At 41.2% G+C, this 24,451-nt stretch overlaps 1 protein-coding gene across 7 annotated transcripts in view; it reads left to right on the top strand.

The window, feature by feature from the left end:
• SOCS5 (suppressor of cytokine signaling 5) overlaps positions 1 to 10,832 on the top strand; it is a 33,160-nt gene extending 22,328 nt beyond the window's left edge. For all 7 annotated transcript variants that reach the window (XM_082756291.1, XM_082756292.1, XM_082756295.1 and 4 more), the window contains one exon: positions 1,441 to 10,832. In XM_082756291.1, coding sequence (XP_082612417.1) covers positions 1,453 to 3,063 — 1,611 coding nt within the window. In that variant the 5' untranslated portion in view covers positions 1,441 to 1,452 and the 3' untranslated portion in view covers positions 3,064 to 10,832. The remainder of the gene's footprint in view (positions 1 to 1,440) is intronic.
• Positions 10,833 to 24,451: the final 13,619 nt, after the last annotated feature.

Here is a 24,451-nt window from a genome sequence, read left to right as displayed (position 1 = left end):
ATCTACAGAGGCTGTTAACATCTGTTTTTTTTTTTCTCCTTCCGTCCACCTCCCTGAGTCCACACTAAGTTTTGAAGGTTTTATTTTATGTAATTAGATGTAGATACCTAGCTTACTGGTTTTGCTGAAGTATTTGAGGAAGGAATGGGGGAAAAATCTTTTCTATTCCCATAGCAGTTAGGAAGAATTTCAAGTCATCTGTTCGTAATTCTCATGTAAGCCATACCTCTGACTTATCCTCAGTGCCAGTGGATTCTGCTACAGTCATAGGCTTACAGCTGTGCTTCTATCTTAAGGGGCTTCTAGACTGGATTGCTAGACTATTGCTTCCTCGTCTGTCATCCATGTTATTTCACAAGACCCAGTGGGTTTGATCTCTGTTTTAGATTCTTGTCTAGCTGGGGGGGGGGGGGAGGTAAAAAACAAACAAACAAACAAAAAACAGCAGCAACAGAGGAATGTTACTTCAAAATAATACATGTATATATCCATACAAGTGAGCAGTTTCCATTAAGAGTTAAATATGATGACATGTTTTAGTTTCTTTTAAGTTCAGCACTTCTCTCAGAACTTAATTAGATCTAATTTAGTTTGGCATCGCCTGACTTCTCAGTACAGAATTAACCTGTTTCTGTGTCCTAGGGCAGTCCTGTGATTTTGGCAGTCCTGTTCCAGTTATCAGACTGTTTCTGAAGAAGCAGTTGCAGAACACACACTGCTAATGTGTTTATCTCTTTGCTGTATCTCCATGATTCACTATCACTGTTTTTGCTGCAGAGCTGCTTTCTTTTTAAGTGCTCTTACTAAAGATTGAAGAGTTTCTTGTGCTCTTTCATGACTTGAGTAATAAAGCCAGATGTTTTTTAGATGTATGTACGCATAGATGTCTGTCTGGCTGTTACTAATGTATTAGAGGCTTTATAATTCTAAAGTTTTGCTGATACTTTATTGCTTACTTTTTTTTTGTGTGAATGCTGAACACTCCAAATTTCAATTTTTGTGCAATTTCATCTTGTCTTTTGTAACTGTTCTCATAGCTAGGAGTCACCAAAATTGTTCTTTGTCAGGATTTGTTTTATTACTACCTACTTGAAGCTTATCAGGCAGTCATATGTTAAATGTGACACCTAAAATGAAGAATTTGAGATCGTATTTCCTGTCTGTCAAGTGCAATTATGCAGCTCCACCTAAATTTTTAATCATCTGATGAAAGTACAGAGGGGGCTGTAAATCAAATGTTTGTAATTTCCAAAACATTTTCTTCTAGGTAATTTTTCTGAGTCTCAGAACGGTGTGATGCCTGCCAGTGCTACGTATTTGTGCAAGTGTGAGGGCACTTCAGCTGTAGTGTGTTCAGTCTGTAACTTAATTGATAACTGAAGGTGTGCTCTCATTTTTCAAACAGTTCTATTACAATATTTTTTCTTCTTTTGAATTTAGATAACATAATCCATGGATAAAGTGGGAAAGATGTGGAACAATTTCAAATACAGGTGCCAGAATCTCTTCAGTCATGAAGGTGGAAGCCAAAGTGAAAATGTGGTTGTGAATGCCAGTAGTTGCTCATCTGCTAAAGACAAAGCTATCCAGATAACTGGTGTGGCCCAACAGCAACCCAGCAGCCCTTTGAGAGAAAACATTGCTTTGCAACTAGGTTTAAGTCCTTCCAAGAATTCGGCAAGGCGGAACCAAAACTGTGTCACAGAAATTCCTCAGATTGTTGAAATAAGCATTGAGAAAGAGAACGACTCATGTATCACCACGGGAGCGAGGCTTGCTCGCAGGGACTCTTACTCTCGGCATGCTCCTTGGGGTGGGAAGAAGAAACATTCCTGCTCTACCAAAACCCAGAGCTCCTTGGATACGGAAAAGAGATTTGGTAGAACGCGAAGTGGTTTGCAGAGGCGGGAGAGAAGGTATGGGGTGAGTTCTGTCCATGATATGGATGCAGTATCGAACAGGACAGTAGGCAGCCGTTCCCTGCGACAGCGTCTCCAGGATACTGTTGGGCTGTGCTTTCCCATGAGAACTTACAGCAAGCAGTCCAAACCTCTCTTCTCTAACAAAAGAAAGATCCACCTCTCTGAACTGATGCTTGAGAAATGCCCTTTTCCTGCAGGCTCCGATCTGGCTCAGAAGTGGCACCTGATCAAACAGCACACAGCTCCGGTGAGTCCACACTCAACCTTTTTTGATACGTTTGATCCTTCCTTGGTCTCCACGGAAGACGAAGAAGACCGGCTGCGGGAGAGACGCAGGCTCAGTATCGAAGAAGGGGTGGATCCCCCTCCCAATGCCCAAATACACACTTTTGAAGCTACAGCACAGGTTAATCCATTGTATAAACTGGGACCAAAGCTAGCCCCTGGTATGACTGAGCTGACCGGGGACAAAAATCTAACCCCTCCAGGAAACTGCGACTCTGAGGAGGACACGACAACGCTCTGCCTGCAGTCACGCAGGCAGAAGCAGCGTCAGATGTCCGGAGAGAGCCACGGCCACATCAGCAGGCAGGGGGCTTGGAAGGTGCACACTCAGATCGACTACATCCATTGCCTTGTGCCAGACTTGCTGCAGATCACAGGTAACCCCTGCTACTGGGGCGTGATGGACCGCTACGAGGCAGAAGCACTTCTGGAGGGTAAACCCGAAGGCACTTTTTTGCTCAGGGATTCTGCGCAAGAGGACTACCTCTTCTCTGTGAGCTTCCGTCGCTATAACCGATCGCTACACGCACGCATTGAGCAGTGGAATCACAACTTCAGTTTTGATGCCCACGACCCCTGTGTGTTTCACTCCTCAACTGTCACAGGGCTTCTGGAACACTACAAAGACCCTAGCTCTTGCATGTTCTTTGAACCGTTGCTTACCGTGTCCCTGAACAGGACCTTCCCCTTTAGTCTGCAGTATATCTGCCGGGCAGTAATCTGCAGGTGCACTACGTACGATGGAATCGATGACCTTCCTCTACCTTCAATGTTGCAGGACTTTCTAAAGGAGTATCACTATAAGCAAAAAGTCAGGGTGCGATGGCTGGAGCGGGAACCTATAAAAGCAAAGTAAACGGAAATCAGAATCCCCAATAAGCTTACAGAATATGCTTTCTTGTGTGTTACAGTTTAACTGCAGCGAACGCACCAACAACGTCTAGCTTTTTTGCAATATCCTATTTAAGCTGAGTGTTAGTATCCTGTCAGATGCTGCCTGCTGTTAATCAAACTAAGTTGTGATGCCTCTTGGAAACAATAAGCAGACACAATTCTGCACGTTTTTCATTAAGGCCTAATGAAAATATTTTTGCTAATTCCTGAATATTTTGTTTTTATAGCTGTAGTAATTGGATGAAGAAACTATGAGGCATTTTCCGTGGGGCATTCATGTGATGCTAATAAAGAAAGACTTTATTGGAGGAGCATTTTTGCTAATATTTGAAGTATTTTTTTAAAATACCTTCTTGAAAACTTTTCACTTCTCAAAGTACTAATTTAGCTCGCGGATAATTTTGCAGATAGTAGTGAATAAGAGTATTTTCTTTTAATCAAGAGCAGTTCACTAGAAGCAGGGATGGCCTGCAGTCCATTAAGAGTTAACGGCCTTTTGATGCTAGCAGATGAATCATGCTTTTCTCAGTGTATAGGGTTTCCTAATCGTTAAGACTTGAATATGCCTGCTCAGTACTGTAATTCTATTTTAAACACTTGGAGATTTAAGTGGCATTGTTAGCAAAAGTAATGCTGTCTTGGACAGTTAAATACCTTCCAGCGTGAATTATTGATTCGGTGGCAGGGCACAGAGTTAGATTACTGCCATGAAACAACAGTTTGTGTGTTTTTCTAAAGCAGAATTTGGTGGCCTGACCACTCGTCATTTACAATGGAAGGTAATAGTGAAGAGAAGCAATGTTTTTTATTTAAAGTGTCTGATATTTTTATGGAGAAAATTACGAGTGGTTGAATTATTATAATCAGAATACAAAATCTGACATATCTGAAATAAATGTCAGGTTTCAAAGGTACTGTTACACTTTATTTGTAAATATCTTTCCATTTGCGCTTTTTTAAATGTTTTAAAGTAATATGCACTGATAATAGTTTCAACAGATTACTTGGAAACAAAATTCTAAGTTCTGTTTGCTTATTTAATTGGAGATGGGACTTAAAATAGTTCCGTCTTAGACATTTTTGCACTAAAATTTTGTTGGAATGCCCTGTCCCGTTTCATGTTTTGTACCAATTACGAGTGCTCCCTAGTTTCTTTACCAGCTGCTACAGTACGTTATTACTTACTTCTCTATGGCAGTGACCTGTGCGAGGTAGGGAACATCTTGGCTGCAAGTACAATAAACGTTATTCTTGTATGCTACACTAACCCTTCTATTGATGTATTTTTCTGCTTGCTGTGCCTTGTTCTGGCTTTTTGTGCTAATAAAGTACAGTATGTTCAGTGTTATACTTGTATATCTGCTCTGTTTTTATATATTCACGTAACCTGTAGCAGTTAACTGAGTTTTTAATAGGCTTTTCTTAGTCCTTAGTGTAGGTAATATTGGCCAGCACGCCATGCTCCTGCCTGGGTTTTGTTACGTTGCTTATCAGAAACCCGACGGTGTACACCATTGAATGTTTCTGTAGTCACGGCGAAATAATGAACTTGTCCGCAGGCATAGAGCATTTTAAAGTTTTTTGTAAAGGATAAATGTTAAGCAAAAAAAAATATTCTAAAACATTATTGATCCCCTGTAATAGTTGCTGAATGTGTTTTAGCTTGTTATATAGCTAACTGCTAAGCTTAATATTTTGATACTCCCCACTGAGCAAGGAATGGTTATTCCTCTAAATTGACAGTACAGCAGTGGCATTTGTTCACTTTTAGACTATTGTAATAAATAGATGTACACACAAACTGGCCAAATGTCCTGTTTTTACCAAAGAATACTGTCAATTTACGTTGGGGTATTTTGTAGTGGAAATCAGAGTGGAGAGGTGCAATTTCTGTTCTATCAAATATTTATCCTAAACTATGATAAACACTATGATAAACCAAAGTATTTGACAACTTCATCGGAACTTATGTAGTGTATACATTTATGTTGGTGGAGCTTAAAACTTTTACGTCAACCGTGTCGTCATTTTTTTCCTGAATACACAATGCACCTAAAGAAGAATGACTTAAATAATTTTGTAATGACTGGAACAGCACTACATAGAAGCTTATACTGAAAGGGGTTCGTCTGAAGCACCCAGGAAGCACTTTAAGACGTGTTTATATGCTTGTGGAAAATCTGTGATCCCGTTATGCATTCTTTGTAGTAGATGATCTTTCCTGTGTTAAAACTTCAACTGTTAAAATGAAGCTTTGTTTAAAGTATATAAATACTGAGTTTATGTACGTATGTGTACAAATGTGCTGATGGTCACTTCAGTTTTTGGAATTGTGTGTGTCATTGGATATGCAACTCCTGGTTTAAAACCTGCGTAGAAAGAGGAAAACAGTCACCAGCATGAAATTGCACCCAAGTGTACCTTCACCGTGTCATTCTCACTGTTCCCTTGATCGGATCGGAATTCCAGACGAGTTTACTTTAAAAATCTTGCTTTTAATATTAGTACCATTCAGTCAACCTGCAACCAAGTTCTGTCCCAGTGTGGGGGCCTGGTTTCTGTTTACACCTGTTGCAGTTGCTTGTCATAAACTAGCTGATGCGATTCTAGTTACAACATTATCAACGTGGTCAGGAATACACATTCATTCAGTTTTTTTTAATCATGTAGTGAATCTTTAGAAAAATACTGGTAATAAAAACTAATCTCAAAGTTGGCTTTCATTTGTGTAAATGGTCTTCACAGAGAGGATTTATTGCTCCCTCGAGACAGACACGCAGACACACACAAATGAGAACAATGATATATATCTCTACAACAGTTTTAAAGCTTTGCTTCACTGAAATATACAGAATAACTTGATAGTGTGCTTATGCTAAAAATTGCATAAGCAGACTTTAACAAATATAACTGACTTAAGTTGCAGATTATTTTTCTAATCAACTATTTCATTTATTTTCAGATCTAAAGTCAGTGAAACGTTGGTATGTTGAGAATGCAAATACTTGGCACCTCTGCTCAAGGACTCTGCTCTAACGTTCTGCTTTTGGGTAGAAAATCTTACAAAGTCCTTTTAAAAAGATGGGCACAAGCAGCCAGTTTCCTTACAGAGAGATTCAATGTAATGATTCCAATCTGATCTGCTTACGTGACAGATAAGTGTTTGGTACTCAATGACATAAAGTGTTCTTGGAGGTGGTTCTTTTTGCTGTAGAAAGAGCTATAAGGGTAGAGCTTACTCGGTGGGCTTACCATCTTTAAAAAGAACAAGGTGGTGGTGCTGCTATGTGGGAGTTTGGATCTTTGAATACTAGCACAACTTGGTGGTTTTGTTACGTGTAAATGCGCCCATCATAATACTTCAGGAACTCCGCAGCAGTTCTACTTTACCAAGAGAAGGAAGTTGTAATAATTGTAATTTCCATATAATGTTACCCTACACTGGAAAATTGTGTAAATAGAATAGTATCGCTATGGCAATGACAATGTGTGTGGAGGGTTTTACTCTAACTAGATCATTGTAGAAGACCATTATAATATATATTTTTTAAAAAATAGGGCATTAAATCTAAATCTTTTTAGGATTCTTTTCATGTACCCATGGAATTGGACAAATGTAGTCCATTGACTGTATCTGAGGGTCTTTTGTTATAGTTTTTGAATCAGTTTTGCAGACAACTCTTCTGGAAGTACTCTTAAGGATAAGGACAGGTCCAAATAATTTGCTTGTCAGAATTAAACTTATCTTAAGCAATAAAGACATCTTTTGCGTTTATGTACTTAAATTTTTGTGTGTATTTGAAGACTTCTAAGTTAGACTGTCACTTTGTAAGTAAGATGCATACGGTCTGTGAAAGACCCGTGTGTGTATCTGCGTAACCCCCTCCTGTGCTAGACTTCATCCTGACAGTCAGTCGCTCACATCGCCAAGTCTGCATTCAAGGTTCTGCACGATTTGGAAGCAAGCAAACGTTCTGCTTTTCTTTGATACAAACCCAGTTTGCTTTAGTCTCCACGTGCAAGCCAGGCTTCTACGAAATACTTGCAGAGTGCTTTAAAGCCTGTACCTGCTGTAAAATTGCTTGCAGGGCTGGAGGTGTAAAGTCAGAAGGTGCTGAGTGCCATACAGAGTGATTCTGCAGGGAGCATGCTGCTTTTTCTCAACCGAATTTTCTGTGATTATTTCTAAAATAGCTATTTATCTCTTTTTTTAAAACAAATCATATTTAAAATGATGAAAATACTTTTGATTCCCATTCTTCTGAAGTATGGCTGTGGAATGATACGTACCAAATCTTGGTCTTCAAAAACCTGCATAGCCCCTGGATAGGTATGTGTGCAGTGAGGGTCTTTTTAAAAGCTACCTGAAGCACACCAATATCCTGAGCATTAATATGTTGGTTTTGTTTGTTTGTTTGTTTTTTAAATACATTTCTCTTACTTTGTGCCTAACTTGCATATGTTGTAAATGAAAGGACTACTTTCTTTGCACTTTCACTTGTAATTATATATTACAACCTACAAGCTTGGTGTATTTTGCTGCTGTTGCCACCCTTCTATAAGCAGTTGTCTCCTGCCTGTAACCAAAGGAGATTTTTTTGTTCTTAATTGCTTTTTTGAAAAATATTCTTAGGCAGAAATGAGATCAGTTGGCTTTTAAAGTGTTAATTCTTACAAAGCATGTTATGACACCAAGTGCTCTCCCTTTCACAAGTGATGTACAAAGAATCACGTAACTCGGCCGTTGGTTGCATCTACCAAATGCAGTTGGCTTCAGATATCTGAATTTTATGTTTTTTTTTTTTTTTTCCTTTTTCATTAAAAATGCTACTAGCAAGAACTTAGAAAAAGAAAATAGCTTGATATCTTCACAGTAAGATACTTAAAGCAAATGTTTTGCTATGAGGTAATGATCTCTGGAAGAGTCTTTTTTAAGATTCCCCTCTTGCTATGAATTAAACCAACATTCTTTTTTTTTTTTTTTTTTTTTTTTTTTTTCCCAGAAAAGCTTCTTGATGACTTTAACCTTATATTTAGGGAATAAAAATAAATCTGTTCTTTCACTTAATTTGCTTGCACGTTGCCATACTGATTCGATAGTATCTCTTTTAAGAAGCAAAATTTAAATCTGTTATTTCAATGAAGCATTGCCATTTTTCTTGTTTCTGTACACTATTCCATTTACAAATCCTGTATATAAGTGGGACATTAACCTGAATAAGTCTCTCTAAATTCATCGTTATCCAGGTAACTATTGTGTATCTGCTCTTTAAGCTGGTTCGGTGTGCACTTTGTAAATACGCATTAAAACTTCAGCTGTTATCAGATTTCTGAGGGCCAACACAATGTATTTATGAGCTGAAGCTTATGGTGCTCGACCATTCTTTTTCCTGTCTTCAGCAGAAAGAAAAAAATGCATAATTGTGCGTGTGTGATGTAGGTCAGGTTACAGATATACTTGTAAAGCACACAGCTACACTGACAAGCAGAAACATATCTGAACTTGCTTGTCTGGAGAAAAGCAAGCTCTGATTTCTCAGCAGGATTTCTAACTTGGTGGCACGTTGGCAAAGAGGAAGCAGAATGAGGTTTTGTTCTTTGAGGAGCTGTTAAACTGAGCATTGTGTGTGCTTCCTGTGCGATAAGGTATATTTTTAGAGTCCTGAGAATTTTAATAGCTTTTGAAAGATAGAAGAGTACTTTGCTGCTTTATCACTCCTTGCTTTCGTATTGTAGTTTTGCAAAAAAGCACGATGAGAGATTTATTAAGAACGAGTATGTGTAGTCACTAACTGTTTAAGCACTACTTTGTAATATCTTTATGGAGATAGCAAATTCTTACATGATTATATTTAAACTGTTTTGGGAGAATGAATAATGACACTGTGGGCACAAATTAATTCAGATTGCACTATAAACTTTCTTACCAGAAGCCTTCATTCTTACAAAACTATGCGATCCCCGCACAGAAATCTGTAGCTTCGGTGATGCAGTCGTTGGTGGGCGTCCAAAAACGCGGCACCCAGACGGTCCCTGGACCTTTTCCCGACATTCCAGTTGCAGGGGCCCTGGCAGGCCCGCGGGGCACTCGAGGAGTTGGCTCGAGAGCGTGCCAGGCATCGCCCGGCCGCCCTGCGCCAGCGGTGCCACTCGCCCCATACCAGCGCCTCGTGTGACGGCGCTCTTCTAGGCCCTGCTGGCTTTGGTGGCTTTTATCCCACTGCAACTTAAATGTTTCTCCATCCTGCCCAGCTTGTCTTTGTGAACCGGTTGCCGAACTGTCTTGCATCTTAATAGTGAGAAAATAATGTGATTTATGGCTACCCAACCAGTGTATGAAGTAATAGATGGCTCTGTCTTAATAAACGGGGTATAAACTACCGTATTGGTTTCCTTCTATGTTTGTTTGGGAGCAAGAAGTTGTGGTTTTAAAGAAATCCTTTTATATCTATGCTGTGAATAGATATTTCTACAAATACTTAGTTGCTGTACAGTCAAAGGGATAAGTAGTTGTTAGATTGAAATAATCAGTAACTCATGTTTATATCAGTCTGTTTCTGTAGCTTCTGAAATAAATGAGCGAAGAGATTGAGAGACCAATAATTATCCTCTTTAGAAGTTTTATCCCAGCAAGATCTTAATTTAGTGAGCTTTCTCTCAGATCTCAGTGTCTGTCTGTGTCATTGTTGTGTCCCCCCCAGTTATGGGTGGTGTATACATGATTTTGGGATGCACATGTGTGCGTACAACCCTAGCTAGCACAAACTAAGCTGTTTTCCTGCAAAATGGGGGAGGTTTGCCTTTGGGACTGATGGTGAAAACCGAGCAAAATCCTCTTTGTGAGGAGTTGTAAATGGGCACATGGGCAATGTGACATTCCCTGAAAGTATGATCAGTTTTTCTGTGCAACTTTTTCAGCTTTCTCAAGTTTTTATTGTATTTTTCTAGCAATTGCTCCTGAAAATACATCTTTTCTAGGCTCCTTTACCTATGTTAGTTGATCATCACTAATGAACTCATAGAAAACAAAAGCCCAAAAACAAAACTGTGTTTTCAGCTGTTTTAAGTAGAGGTTGTCTGTGGTTTTAGCTTCTCTGAAACATGCGGAAGGTTAATTGTCTTAACCTCTGCTGAAATAAATCCACTGCTGATTAATAAATGAAAGTTAGAGAGATTAACTTAGCTCTTGTAATGGCATGTTTAAAACATGAGGCTATGATTCTGTTAGACTTATTGCAGAGATTGTTATTCTTAATACTAATGATTATTTGAACACTCAAAATATTTAAGTTCTGTATTGGAAATTTACGAAAACATTTCAAAAGGGGTTGAAACACCAGGTAATCTGAAGGAAAGATTTCTGTAATCAGTTCTGTGCATCATTTTCCCTAGAGGAGGGAGTCCACTTCAGAAAGCTGTTCATGTTGTGGCTGTGCAGTGAACAAGAGGTCCGTAAGTACGTAGAACAGGATATAGAGACATACAGTAAATATTGGAAAGGTCCTAGAATGAACATGGCTATGTGCATTAGTTGTGTGGAAGAGAACGTGTACCTATATGGGATATTCCTGGGCCTTCCAGTTGTCCACATTTACTTGGACACCCAAATCTGCACGGTAGAGATTCCTGATGCAGCGTTACTGCCACTGAACCCAGAGGACCGGGACAAATGAGTTCATAAAAAAAAAAAAAGGGATTGTGGTATTGCTTCATGTCTGAAGCAGCTGGCGATGTGAAAAGTGTTAAAATGACTCCACATCTGAGCTTCCCAGAAGTTAATGGGATAGGCGTGGGTGAAACAGTGCTGACAAGACCTGTTTGTGATTGTTCTCACTTTGCTGTCCCACCAGATGTCCCATGAAATCTGGGAAGTCAAGGTTAAAAACCTGTAGTAGGACTTCTGTAGTCTCTTCTTAACTGAAGTGGATAGTAAGTACTATATATAGGTTCTCTAATTTTCAGAATAGTTTTACTTGTAGCTCTCATCTCTTACGTTAGATGGAATATGTAAATTCATCTCATTTGTAAGAGTGGGAGACAGATCTTTGTAAGGTCACAAAGGGCTGCCAAGGGTCAGACTTCCTAGATGTGGGGTAAGTGGGACATGTTGCTGCTCACTGTCTCAGGTTTCCCTTTAACAGAGGAAGAATGATAGTGATACTTGATCCATTTGTGAAAGACCTGGAGCTCCAGCGATGAGCAGCATAATAGAACTGATCTGTGCAATTTGGGAGTCTCTGACACCTTTCCTTCACTGAGCGGTAGACCTGAGGTTGACGTGTGGCTACTCAATATTTGATTGAATGTTTCTGATCAAGTGGTAGCTGACTGCTATGGACTTGATGTATGTGATACACAGGTATGTAGGGTTCTGTGTGCCTTATGCCCTTTATTTCTTAACCTAGCCCTTTGTCAAATGATTTTTTTCCCATGAGAAGTGTTGTTTTCTCCTTGCAAGCTTTGTTGTTGAGACACTATATTTGACTCCTCGCTTCTGTCATTTTATTTTTTGTATCCAATCTGATAAAGCTGATAACCTGCAAGCTGTGTGCAAGGAGAATTTCCTGGCATGAGCCAATGAATTGCTGAGATTGTTATCATTCTGTACTACTGAAGCACGCCGTTTTATTTATACACCGTTTGTCTTCAGTTTCATTATGTGCCAAGAAGAAAAAAGCCAGACTTCTCCTTCAAACGATTGCTTGTATAACCACACTATGGACATGCTTGTGCCTGATCGCGAAGCCAAGTCCTTCTGCCCTAGCAGTATTTGTAAAGGTGCTCTCCTTCCCTGCTCCCCTGGCTGGCATACGCGCTGTGTGCTCTTGGTTGGAGGATGCCTTCACCCTTTGTTCTTCTAACTGTCCAGTCAAGTTGGTGTTATCAAACTTGTCTTTTAGCTGAAAATTTGCTTTCTCATCCCTGCAGGCATGGCTTTGCACTATGGCTGTGGTTTAAGCTATTCTTAACATCACAGCCATCTTTGACCGTCAAATGAATCTTGCCAGTGTTTGTAAATGGTGTTTGTAATTAATAAAAAAAAATAAATTAATTAAAAATCAAGTAAAAGCATATGGGAAGCATTCTGTGACTGGGGTTTTTAAGCCAAGAGCTTCTAAGAAGCATCCACAGTTTCAGCTTTTTTGCCTTTTCTTCCCGAAGACTTTAGTTTCATCTTGATTCCATGCTTTACGGTGTCAATCCTTACGCCTGGTCACCTTAGCTAGGTTATTTTACTTTGGAGGCAAAAGGAAAGGGTACTGGCAAATAATTCCAGCACAAGCTTCGAAAGAACCATTTCCAGGACTGGTATCTGTTTCACTTTAAGATCTCCTGAATTTCTCAAGTGTCTGGTATCTCTCCCATGAATTTAAGACTGGCACCAGCTCCAGAGATACAGTTGCCCAGAAAAGTTAAGTAGTGCCCTGAAACACCACTTGGCTGCTGCTCTTGGTAGATGCTTTGGAAGTCACTTTCCAGCAGGTCATCACTTACTGGACTACATACTTAGTAGACATTGGTGCCCTCCAGAGCTTGCCCTAGACCCTAGTTTTGCTGCAACAGGTTTTGTCTAACTGAGCAATTTGCCAATCAGTAACACTGATCAAGCAGTGATTGACATTGCATTTCAGATCTGCTCACAGATCTTCAGCCACCATCTCCACTCAAAGCCCCCTTCGTTGTGCTCAGTCTATGAGTTGTATAGTTCTCATTGTAAATTCACGGCTTTGCTTTTCTGTGGTGAGATATCATAATTAACAGTAGTAATGAATGCCACAGTGTGCAAAACCAAGTAATTGGATTATCCACTTGAAGTTTAGTCATCACTTTTCCCCAGGGACATATTCCTCCCATTTTGTTTTGGCATGCTGTCTAGTGTTTTAGTGTGATAAAAATTTGTGTATAGCCATGTTTGCTTCTCAAACGCTGATTCTTACCTTCATCCTGTGATGACTGGAAACCTTCAGGATTTAGAAACATTCCTTTTCGTTCTCTTTTCCTTTCCCTCTGTATGTTACTTTAAAATCTATTTCCTCAGGGGATATTTAAACTGGTTTAGACATCTGTGAAGATCAGATCTTTGAGGCCATGGCAGGCCTCCTGATGGCTGTCAAATAAATGAAAAGAGTGAGCAATATACACCCTTACAGCTGACCCACCCTGTACTGTCTCCATCTTGACAAAATTAGTTTTTGCTTTTCCTTTACTTTTCTATCTGGGCGGAGGTAAGTTTCTTTGTGCTAATTACTGTTCTTTCTTGTTTGTTAGTAAAACTGCAGTTGTTTTTACCTGAATCCTCACATTGTATCTTGGATATTGAGTAACCTTTTGTTTTCTGTTTGATCACTGTGACACTGTCTGGAAGATCCTTCGACAGCAGCTGCCTAGGGCTCTGCAATTTTATCTAAAGGCTGCGGTAACAAAGAGTTGGTTGGGACACCATCTATAATGAAAATAAGAGGATGGAAATACCAAATGTGGTTAAAATGCCACCACCAAAGCTGGAAAACTCAGATGTGACTGAGTGAGGAAAGCATGTATCTGAACTGTGGTTGTACCTTTACCAAGGAGAGTACTATTGTGGAGGTTGCCGGGTACAATGTGGTTTCAGCAGAACAGTACCCTTCTCACTGCTCTTCTAAGGGCTGCAAAATACACATTAGACACATCATTTGTGCAGCTCTAAGGGGTAGTGAGGCTGTCTACCATGTGAGTAGTCAGTAGAATTGGACATTGCTCCTGGCAAAACCTTGCTTCTGTGACCTGCTCTGAAAATACATTCAATCAGAGTGACTTCAATGAGGAGGCAATACATGCACTGCACCTGCTCCAGATGCATGGTGAGCAAAGTGCATGCTGCTGGGCATGTAAATGGTCACAGGAATAGTGAAGGCATCTGTGTGATGGTTCAGCGGTGGGTATAAATGGCAAGGTGGGAGCTTCTTGTAAACAGTGTGATATTCTGGAAGTGCCAATCACAACTGGGTCTGCATGTCACCTGCAGCTATCTGTACAGTATCTTCTAGCTCTAGAAATATGGAATTTGCAGCTGTAGGTTTTAATTATTTCTGTGTATTGTAACAACTTAATTGGTTCTTTCTACAGTAATTAAATGCTGTTGTTTGAGGTAAGAAACTAGTATGAGTTTACAATGGGAAACTAGGAAGGATCTTTGAGAGGGTGTTCTGGTTTATTCTGGGAATTTGAGTAGCTAGACTCAGAAACAGTGGTCTGCCTTATGCAGCACTGCCTGTCTGAGGCTGTAGAGTGTTCACTGGTTACCTCCTGGGGTGCACCCAGCAGCCCCTGTTCCCTAATCATATAGCCTGTAAAATTATTGCACCTTTCAACCTGTGAATTTGTACATTGTTTGCATAGATGTCATGATGTGGGCAACGTGACTACAGATGGTGCATGCTCACCTCCTTCCTCAAAATGTCCCACAGAACAGAAGTACTGTTCCCAGCCCCCCCTGTGTGGTCACACAGTCTCACTGGAACACAGTCGTGCTTTGTCTCCTGTTAACATTAAGTTATTTTATATTTTATATATTATTTCTTATCCAAATAAGAAATTTATTGTTTTGCATTTGCTGGAGGAAAGCCTGAGCCTCCATTATTCTTTGCTCACCACATTTGGCTTGGAACCCAGGAATATTTGATGGCCTGTCACATTGCCTTGTGTTCATCCTCTGTAATATTATCACATTGCTGACTGAGTCAGCTACCTCTTTGCCTTCAGCAAATCAATCAGGATTGGGTGCAGGTGTTACCCATTTCTCTCAGGTCTTTCATAGGCTTTTATAGTTGAACAAATGATACATGGCAGTCATACTGGAGCATGTTAATCAATAAGAGTTGTACCTGGCCACAACAAAAACCTCATGCTCAACTGATACTGTTATTGTATTGAGATGGCCAAAGGTTCGGTCTGTTGTCTTCCAGCAAATGGAGGGTGGGGAATCATAGGACATCCTGAGTTGGGAGGGACCCACAAAGGTCATCAAGTTCAACTCCTGGCTCCACACAGAACCACCCAAAAATTAAACCCTATGTCTGAGAGTGTTATCCAAACCCTTCTTGAGCTCCAGCAGGCTCGGTGTGTGACCACTTCCCTGGGGAGCCTGTCCCAGTGCCTGAGCACCCCCTGGGTGCAGACCCTTTCCCTAACCCCCAGCCTGACCCTCCCCTGTCCCAGCTCCATGCCATTCCCTCGGGTCCTGTCGCTGTCCCCAGAGAGCAGAGCTCAGCGCCTGCCCCTCTGCTCCCCTCGTGAGGGAGCTGCAGGCCGCCATGAGGCCTCCCCTCAGCCTGCTCTGCTCAGGGCTGAGCAAACCGAAGGGCCTCAGCTGCTCCTCACACATTTTCCCCTCCAGACCCTTTGCCATCTTTGTAGCCCTCTTCTGGACACTTTCTAATAGTTCTATGTCCTTTGATACTGTGGAGCCCTGAACTGCACACAGTACTCAAGGTGAGGCCGCGCCAGTGCAGAGCAGAGCAGGACAATCCCTTCCCTTGCCCAGCTAGTAATGCCGTGCCTGATGTTTTAGGTACTTGTGATATGTGTAAATGCCTCCCTCAGAACATGCCCCAAGGAGTTTTGATCGTGATCCCAGCCATTGCTTGTGTGACAGAAAGGCTTGCTGGCCTCATGAAGATGATTACCACAGGTCACGAAGACATTCACCATGGCAGCTCGCCCACATGCTATCCTGTGAACGAGGCCTTGCATGTCTCTTGTCTGTGCTTTATGTGTATAGTTATGACTAAAAATGTAGATGTATTTAAAAATGAACTTTTTTGAAGATGCTGTGGAGACAGACAGTGTAAGTAATTCACTCTTTTTTTTTTTTTTCATATCGTGATCTGCTGAAATTTAAACTGGCTAGACTTGCTGTTCTGGTGGTGATGCTTGCTGGGATTTGTTTTACATCTGTTTAGTTAAGCTCTACATAGAATTTACTTTGCCTAAAAACGTTAAATGGATACATAAGAGAAAACTTTCCGATACTGTGTTTTTAAACTATAAATTAGCAGCTGTTACATTAGTGCTTTGCACTGTAAATTGTGACATACCCACATTTCCATTTGTAACAAGACTTCTCATTTGTGATGAAATTTACTGTTTCTAAATCCTATTTATCATGTGAAACAATAATATCTCTTAATGGCAACACTTGAAAAGTCTAATCTGTAAAGAAACATATTAAAACTAATGTATCATAGTGGCTTGTATAGTAAAATACAAAGGGAAAAAAATGAATTAACCAAATCATTTTTATTATCACAGCTACTAGAGATAACAGTCTAAATATTTGCCGTCTTTATGTTGAAATTTTGAGATCTGCGATAATGAACGAAGTCAGACTGATCTAACCTTGATTGCTTCTACATACACAAACCCCCACAACTGTGTTTTTTTCAGACTTCACAGTTTTATTTTTATTTTTACAGCAATTTGCATTATTTTCAAATTTTAAAGTCTCTTCTGAAGCCAGCAAGACCTGAAAATACTGAATTCATCACATAAAAATTACATTTATCTTCAGTCTTGATAACTTGAAGGGCAGAACCTGGGTGGTTTAGCTAAAATATACTTTATACTTTAAGATACGCTGAATGATTTGATGCAGAGGAGAAAGTTTTCTACTAAGTGTGGAGATAAGCAGAGATGTAATGCTGTTGTAGGAATGCTGTTGTCCCTGTTATGGTGGCTAAATGAGCTATGAGCTCAATGCTGAGAAAAGTGCTTTTTTTTTCTTTTTTTCCCTCCCCTCAGAACCCAGAGAGAATTCAAATCCCCACAAGCCCAAACGACTTTGAGAAATCCAAACAGAAACAGGGGACTGCTAAATGAGTGCAGAGTGTATTGCTCCATCAAAATCAATCTGTTGCCAAAATGTTCAGAGACTCGCTGTAAAACCTCCTGTGAGTACCTTGGAATAACATTTCTCAAAGTTTCAAATTTTGTTTACCTGTTTTGTGTTACTCCTACAAAACAAAATCAGATCCTGAAATAATTTAATGGGGTAAAAGGTCCAGCTCAGTAGCTGTTGTACCTAGCCAGGTTTTTAGGCCAGTAGAAATAGTAGTAAGCCTTCCAAAAGGGATCATTTTTACACAGAGCAACCTGGAGAGCATGATACAGGCACAACTGTTATTTCAAACTATTCCTCCTTGCCCTATCTCAGTTTGACCAGCTATTTAGAAATGCTAAAACCCAAAGTGTAGGTGCAGTTGCCAACTGGACAAGAAACACCTAAGCTTAGCAGGCCCAAGCACATTGTGTCGGATTGTTTCTTAAGCCTCTCACTTGATGCCTCTTCTTGGTTGATGACTCTGTCCAGTCCACAAGGTAGGTACAGGACATTTTTCTCAGCAGTGTGCCTGCTGGAAGGCCTCTGAGTGGAAAACCTGCACTGAAGCTTTCATGCCAGCCCCCTCCAAGGAGTTATCCAGATGCATGTCTGGAAAGGAGCCAGGTATGAGACTGCTTCACTTTGCTTCTCTTTGTTTTAGGAATTTGAAGCCACAGCTGCTGTCAAAGGTTCTCTTGGTTCCATTTGAGAATTTACCTCAACAGATGTTTTGCTCACATGCTTTACTTTCCCCAGCTATTTTGTTCTTTAGAAAGTTATAGTTCTATCAGTGAGTTTTGTTCTCTCCTTAACTGAGAAAGGAGGGGGCAGGTGACTCTGGGTTTTGCTAGATGGTGCACTGGTGTATGACTACATCAGTGGTCCAAAGCTTGCCCTGAGAGCAAGGGCCTGAAAGTTGTCTCTGTAATGCATATATCTCGTGTCTGATGGATCTTCTTGTGCTGATCATATTTTTAGTATCGGAGGTGAAATTTTTCAGAAAACATCATTTCCCTTTCAGCTGAACATGTACAGCTGTTGCAAACACTGCTGCATGCTGGCATCAAAAAAATACCACATTTTTCTTCTACAGTTTGAACGGGAAATAAGTGTGGTTTCTGAGATCCCACTTTGAAGTGGCAGTTGTTTATAGATGACTGAATTTAATAACTGTAATCGTATGTGCAGTCCTACTCCAGCTGTGCACTGGGCACCATGAGTCACTGTCCAAAAACATCCCTTAGTTTCAAACCCTTCTTAAAAGAGACCACCCTCCAACACCCCTGAATGTCCTCTGCTCCATTATTGGGAATTCCCCTTCTGTTAAGCAGCCATGCTGCGGCTGTTTTGGATGGATTTTCTGGTGTTTGCTGTCCTATGTTGCTTGCTCACAGGCAAGAGCAGGGGAGAGGAGAGCGGGATGTCCCCAAGGAGCTTTGGCTTGGCCAGTGATGGGCATAGGCATCGATCTCAGCCGAGCAGATACCCAAGCCATGCAATGGCTGTTGTCACCCCGGACCTTCTCCTGAGGGCATGCAGGGGTCAGGGAGTGCCCACGGTGCTCCTGGCTCTCTGCTCAGCCCTGCTCATGTCTGGAGCCACGTGTGCTGGTGCAGAGTTGCACTTCTCTGCTGTCACTCCAGCATTTTTCCATGCAGGTTAATGTGCTATAAACACCAAACTAGAAATTTGTCTGCTTTGTCAGGAGAAACCACAGTTTAAACATCCCTGTATTATATTGTTATAAGTTACAGCAGGTTTTGTAAATTCCTTTCCATCAAGTCAAGTCAGTTTATTTAGCAGCCAAGTATTGCCTGGTGTAGCTGTAAAAATAAAGAAACTGAGGCAGAAAAATAGAGTTTATCTCATGTTGCCAGGTGGCCAGTAAGAAACCTAGGGAAAAATGTTACCCAGCGCCAGCTCTCTTCCCAGTAGCTTTTGCCATCCTGTAAATAAATTTTAAGTACTTAAATATTTTAAAAGTTCCTTTAAAATAATTATAATAAACGCCTTATTATTTCATTCATTTCCTGCCCACAGATTATATTTACATATTACATATAGTTGGAAGGTATTATTAGAGATCCCTCTTCTGGCACCTGAGTCATAGCACCTTTAACTTGCCACCATAAATAGACATGTTTGACTGAAGCTGCTTGTGAAGTGATGCCGCAGCCTGTGCATCGAAAGCTCTGTCTCCTACTGATAGCTAGGGCAGACCTCAAAGTCAGACTCCTTTTCTACAGCAAAACCCCATTTGCCTCATTCCTGGCAGATGTTTACACACTCTTGGGAAGTGAGCCTGACCCTCAGTCTGTTGCTGGCCTCATCAGGTGGGATGAAGATCACCTTCAAGTCAAAATATCCATGATACGCCCTCTAAGTGAAGTGTGGTGGGGCCCAGGGATCCATCGTTGTGGTGCCAACATGACTGCCCACCCTGCCTGCCTGTCCCTGCCAACTGATTGCACTTGTGGAGGTGCTCAGCTGCAAAGCTTTAGGTCTGTGCAAACCAGCTGGCCAAAGGCAGAAGTCAGGCACTTCACTCTGATTTTCTTACATGCTAAGGCATGGGAGTAGGAGGGAAAACTTTTGAAAGTATTTCAAGCTGTCAAGTCAGCTAATGTACTCCAGTTTGCTACTATTTGTACTAATACCTGTTTGAGTTTGCAAGTACAGGACCTCGTCCAAGAAATGCCAAATCTCTCTTGCCTGATTTAGGAGTATGGTTCAGGTGCTCCGTGGATTATCTGATGCTTTGGGAGGTTCTTGATTACTTGTGTGGGAATTGTTACCTGCTCAGTAAGCCTCACTTTCCCTGAGGATCAGACTTACGCAAAGTTGCCATGCAGCCTTGAACTGTGTGTGGAGTAAGACTTTCCAGAAGAGTTACACTATCCTCTGTAGAAGCAGAATATATGCACTGTAGTGTGTGCATTGGATTCCCAGCTGGCTCATAAGCCTGAGTGGATTTACTGCATGATGGTTCCAACCTCTGCTGTACATACAGAAGCATACATGGACAATCCTTGTACATCTGGACAGAAGTTCTGAGTATGAAAAAGAAAATCTTTTTCCTAGGGGATCCTGAGTCTATCTGGCCCATAAACACACCCTTGCATCTGCTCTGGTTAAAAAGTCAGTCCTGGTTGATGTGAAATTCTATATCTCGTCAGATCTGACCCAGCTGTCGAGACTGCACAGAAATGTTTGCTGTGGACTCCAAGAGATCAGCAGCAGTCCTGGAAGGTTGTTGAACTTGGGTTCTGTCTTTTGACAGAAAGCCATCTGAATATCATGCAGAACAGGATGTGGTTTCTCAAGCAGAATAGTCACATTCCTGCAGGAGACGACGGGCAGAGGGAATTTTAATTTTAGTTATTGAACGTGGAATCACTTATGTGCTTATGCAACTCTTAAATCAAAAGGGAATGAGAGCACGGTCATTCTGTGCAATCCTCTGTGGAGGCACAGGAAAGCTAAAGCTGTTCTTCAAACAGCCAAATGGGGAGGTGTATGTGACCCAGAAGAATTAAACTCTGGGGAGACCTTTTGCTCAGGACTGGCTTGACCTCATGCCATTGTCTCCCCAAATTGCATCTGGGAAACCACAGGACTTCTGTACCATCAGAACAGTCTTTGCTGAGTCTCAAATGATTTATTCTAGTAGATTAGCAATCTATACAATGAATGATATAATAAAATTCTGTCTAGCAAAAACTGCTGCCAGCATGTAAAAATATCTACTAAATCCTCATCCCATTAAAACCAGCTTGTTAAAGTTGCCTGCTGCAAACAGAAAGATGTTTCACCGAATGCTTGGCTATGTGGTTTTCCTCCTCAGATTTCTGTAAGAGCACATGTTTCACAAAGCATATCAAAGTTGTCTCATGGGCAAAAACATGTAAATAACAAACATGTCACTTTCTTAAAATCTGCTGAGAAATGTCTAGCCACATTGCCTTAACCATGTAGACAGTTTTCAGAGGTAGAAAACGAAAGAAGGATTTTGCAGTCTCCCCAAGCCTGGGGCTAGGACAGGTCTTAGCTGTGATCATAGCTCTTCAGTTGACCATTGGAAATCTATCAACAGTGCTTTCTATGCCTCAGTCTTCCTCTGCATTTGTAAGAATGACAGTGTAAAGCATCTGGGTTCTGCTAATGAAAAACATAATGCAAGGTCCACATATTGCTGGGTTGACTCCTTAGTTCCGGCCTCTCCTGCTTTGTGACACACAAACTTGGTTCGTGCTCCTGGGAAGGCTTCACTGCAGCACTTTAGGATGTGAAGTTTCTTCCTCTCATTGGCTCCTCATTTAGCCCTTTCTCCTTAATGCAACAAATATCTGGAAAGAGAACTTTCCTATTCCTTGCCTTTATTCTCTGCTTGGTTGCTTAGGGTAAATCATTAACCAAGTAGGAATATTGCAAAGCAAAAATGTTTGTTGAGTGTCTTTTGCAGACAGCGTGGAGTCCTGGCCTTCTGCAGGAGGAATGGCTCTGCTCTCCCACAGGAACAGCAGCACTGCTGAGCCTGCCTGCTCCGTGCCTGGCTTTCACCAGGTGCTGCACCTCCAGTGTGTTTATGCATCAGGGGACTGAAGTTGCTGACGCTTTGGGGATGAGAAAAGGGAACAGTGGATGTATCCTGGAGAAAGGGCTTGAGGTATGTTAACTTTTCCTTTGATTCCTCCTTCGTAGCTACTCCTGACCTTTTTTTTTTTGGTTAAAGGGATGGTAATTTTTTCCCAGCAGCAGTTAAGGAACTGAACCTGTCCTCTAGCATGACACTAATGTGCCAGCTCTCTGTACAAGAAGAACAACTTCTAAGGTCCCACAGGAAGGACCCTATGGTCTGCTGAAGACTATGGAAAAGACACCCTTTTGTGAAAGGTGCGATTGTTTCATCCCGTGGCTGCTTCATGTTTCTTGCACGTATCTTTTTGTTTGTCTTGAAACCATTGCCTGGGGCTGCAGTTTCCTGGGGGCGGTGATGAAGGAACAGCATGGTCTAGATAAACTCTATTTAACACGCCTATTCAGATGGAGGTGGATTGTTCCTTTTTCCAGGAGCCAAGACTGAAGAATTAGTGAAATGCTGCAATGTTACCAAATGGTCGAGTACTTTCATTGTAAATCCTCAAATCCTCTTAACCCGTTTGTATGAGATGAATGGGGGCCTTGCAAGCATACCTTCTCATAGACCAGCAGTCAGTTCAGACTATAGATACAGTTTAAATACTGATATTTTCCTTCTACACGCAAGAGCATTTATCTGCCACTCCTCAAATTGTATTTCCATGATACAGGAAGAAGTGTCTGAATAATGAACTACTGCAGTCACAACTACATCACTTTGAACAGATGCTGTTGTCTGTGCTTTTAAAGAGGATGGCCTTGGTTTTGTAGCAATGTCAGTGAGATGCTGAGTGCAAGGCTTTCAGTGAATGAAATTTTGCAGAATTATGGACTATGTTTGTGTTTCCTCCAGAAAGTCTTGCTATACTGCATGCAATCTCCATTTCCAGAGTTTTACTGAGGTTGCACATTCAAGCCTTCAAAATTCGGAGGTGCCACCAATTAAATTTTCTGCCTGACATTAATTCTCCCAGCTGTGTACATAAGTATTACAAGTGTCTTGACTTATGTGGTCACAGCTTGTTTCCTGCAGCGGCCCCTTGCCTGTTTGCTGCTCATTATGCTGAGGTTGAACCTGGGCTGTGTAACGAAGAAACCTCTCTCTTTTGGTGTCTTCTCTGCCAGCTGTTCCTCTTGACAAGGCATCGGGCTGTGTCTCTTTCTTGCTCCCAAGCTCCTTGGTCTTTAATTGTCCCTCTTGATGCGATAGGGCTGCGTCCTTCTTCCTCCTCCACAGCTCAGATCAAGCCATGTTCCTGCAGCTGTGCAGGAAGTAAGGGTCTTTTTGCCCACAGCAGACGTAACAGACAACTGCTGTTTTCAAATGCCTTTACTGAGCCCTTGCCTGCAGTTTTAACTTGTTCCGTAATCTGGCCAAATGTGGGTAGATTTTAACATGGATAGACACATTTCTGCCACAAAGGCCTCCTCTCTGCCAGATTTCAAAATTTCCCTTCTGAAGCTAGAGATCCTCATATAAAAGGTTGTCTGGATTTATTTAACGTGTGCCAAGCAATATATTTTCCCATAATAATATTCCTGGAAATGGCTGAGCTGTTTTGGCTAAAGCAGATGCTGAACTGTTTGGAATCCAATTCTTAGTGCTAAAGATTTGGCAAAGCCCAGGAATGTGCCATTCTCTGTTGTAGACACCGGGAAAAGCTGAGCACCATAACAGTCGGGGGGGGGGGAGGCAGCACTGCCTGTCAGAAAACCAACTCCAACCACAAATGTCACTTTTAAGAAACTGTCAGCTCATAGCAAGCAGGAACATCCCTGTATGTGTGCACCTTGTGCACTGTGCAGTTGTTAACTTCATCTTAAATAATGAAGATGGCAACCCACGAGCATCAGTTCTCTTCCAGCTGCCTTGAATTGCTCAAATCTACCCTTTATCTTTCTGTTAAAGTCTTACAGGGCTGTGGGGTGGGTAAGAAGGCTCCTTCCCACTTCTCTCCTCTATGCTCTGGCTCCTTTCTTCATTTTGAGGACTGGAGGTACAGTTTCATACAGTGCCTGTTTTCCTTCTTAGTTGTATACAGAGCTTTGGTACATAAACAGACTGTGAACTGCTCTGACACCCTTTGCCAAATTGGCTTTTCTGGTCAAAAGAAAAGTACTGTTATTTTGGGAGCAGAGATGAAGTTCCCATCTCTAGAATTTCTTGATATTTCCCTTTAAAAGGGAAATGAATAAATAAGTAAAGTAAGAAACAAAAACAGTTACACTCTTAAAAACAAATAAATAAATACATATAATAATGTGTGCTTACTGACCTCAGCCCTCAAGCTGGATTATTGTGCCTTTTCCAAGCTTGTTCTTTGCAAGTCCTTTCCAGAACGTCACTTGTTCAGCAGCTTTCTCAAACGACACTGGTACCAGAGCATGGGCCCAACATTTTTATTAACTGCAGACCTGTGAGTGTTTCTTTTTATGTACACAGTGTTTGCATGATGTGGCTTTGGGCAAAGGCTACTTCAGCCTCGGTGTGGTTCTAATAATAGTCTATGAAGGCAATTTCAGAAGTTGCTTACCTTCCTCCAGGGAACAGGAGATGTCTTTGTGATTTCCTACCCGTAGATATACAACCTGCTTATAGGCTTGACTGCATAGTGAATGCACTGTGAGATTCATCCTTGCTTATACTCTTTTTTTTTTTTTTTTTTTTTTCTTTTTTCTCCTTTATGTTCTGCTTTGCCTGCTTGGTTGTTTTCTGTTCTCTTCAAGGCTAGTGATTTCAGTGTATATTCTGCCCATGGCAAGTCATTGTTCATAACAAAAGTAAGGTAACAGGCACAAGCAACTGCTGTGCTAGGTAGTCCAAATTTACCCTGCCGCTGCCTTGGTAGGAAAA

Source organism: Aythya marila, assembly GCF_965140915.1.
Source record: "Aythya marila genome assembly, chromosome: 3".
Classification (NCBI taxonomy): domain Eukaryota; kingdom Metazoa; phylum Chordata; class Aves; order Anseriformes; family Anatidae; genus Aythya; species Aythya marila.
Note: the sequence above shows the minus strand (reverse complement) of the source record. Positions and strands in the feature narration are given on the sequence as shown.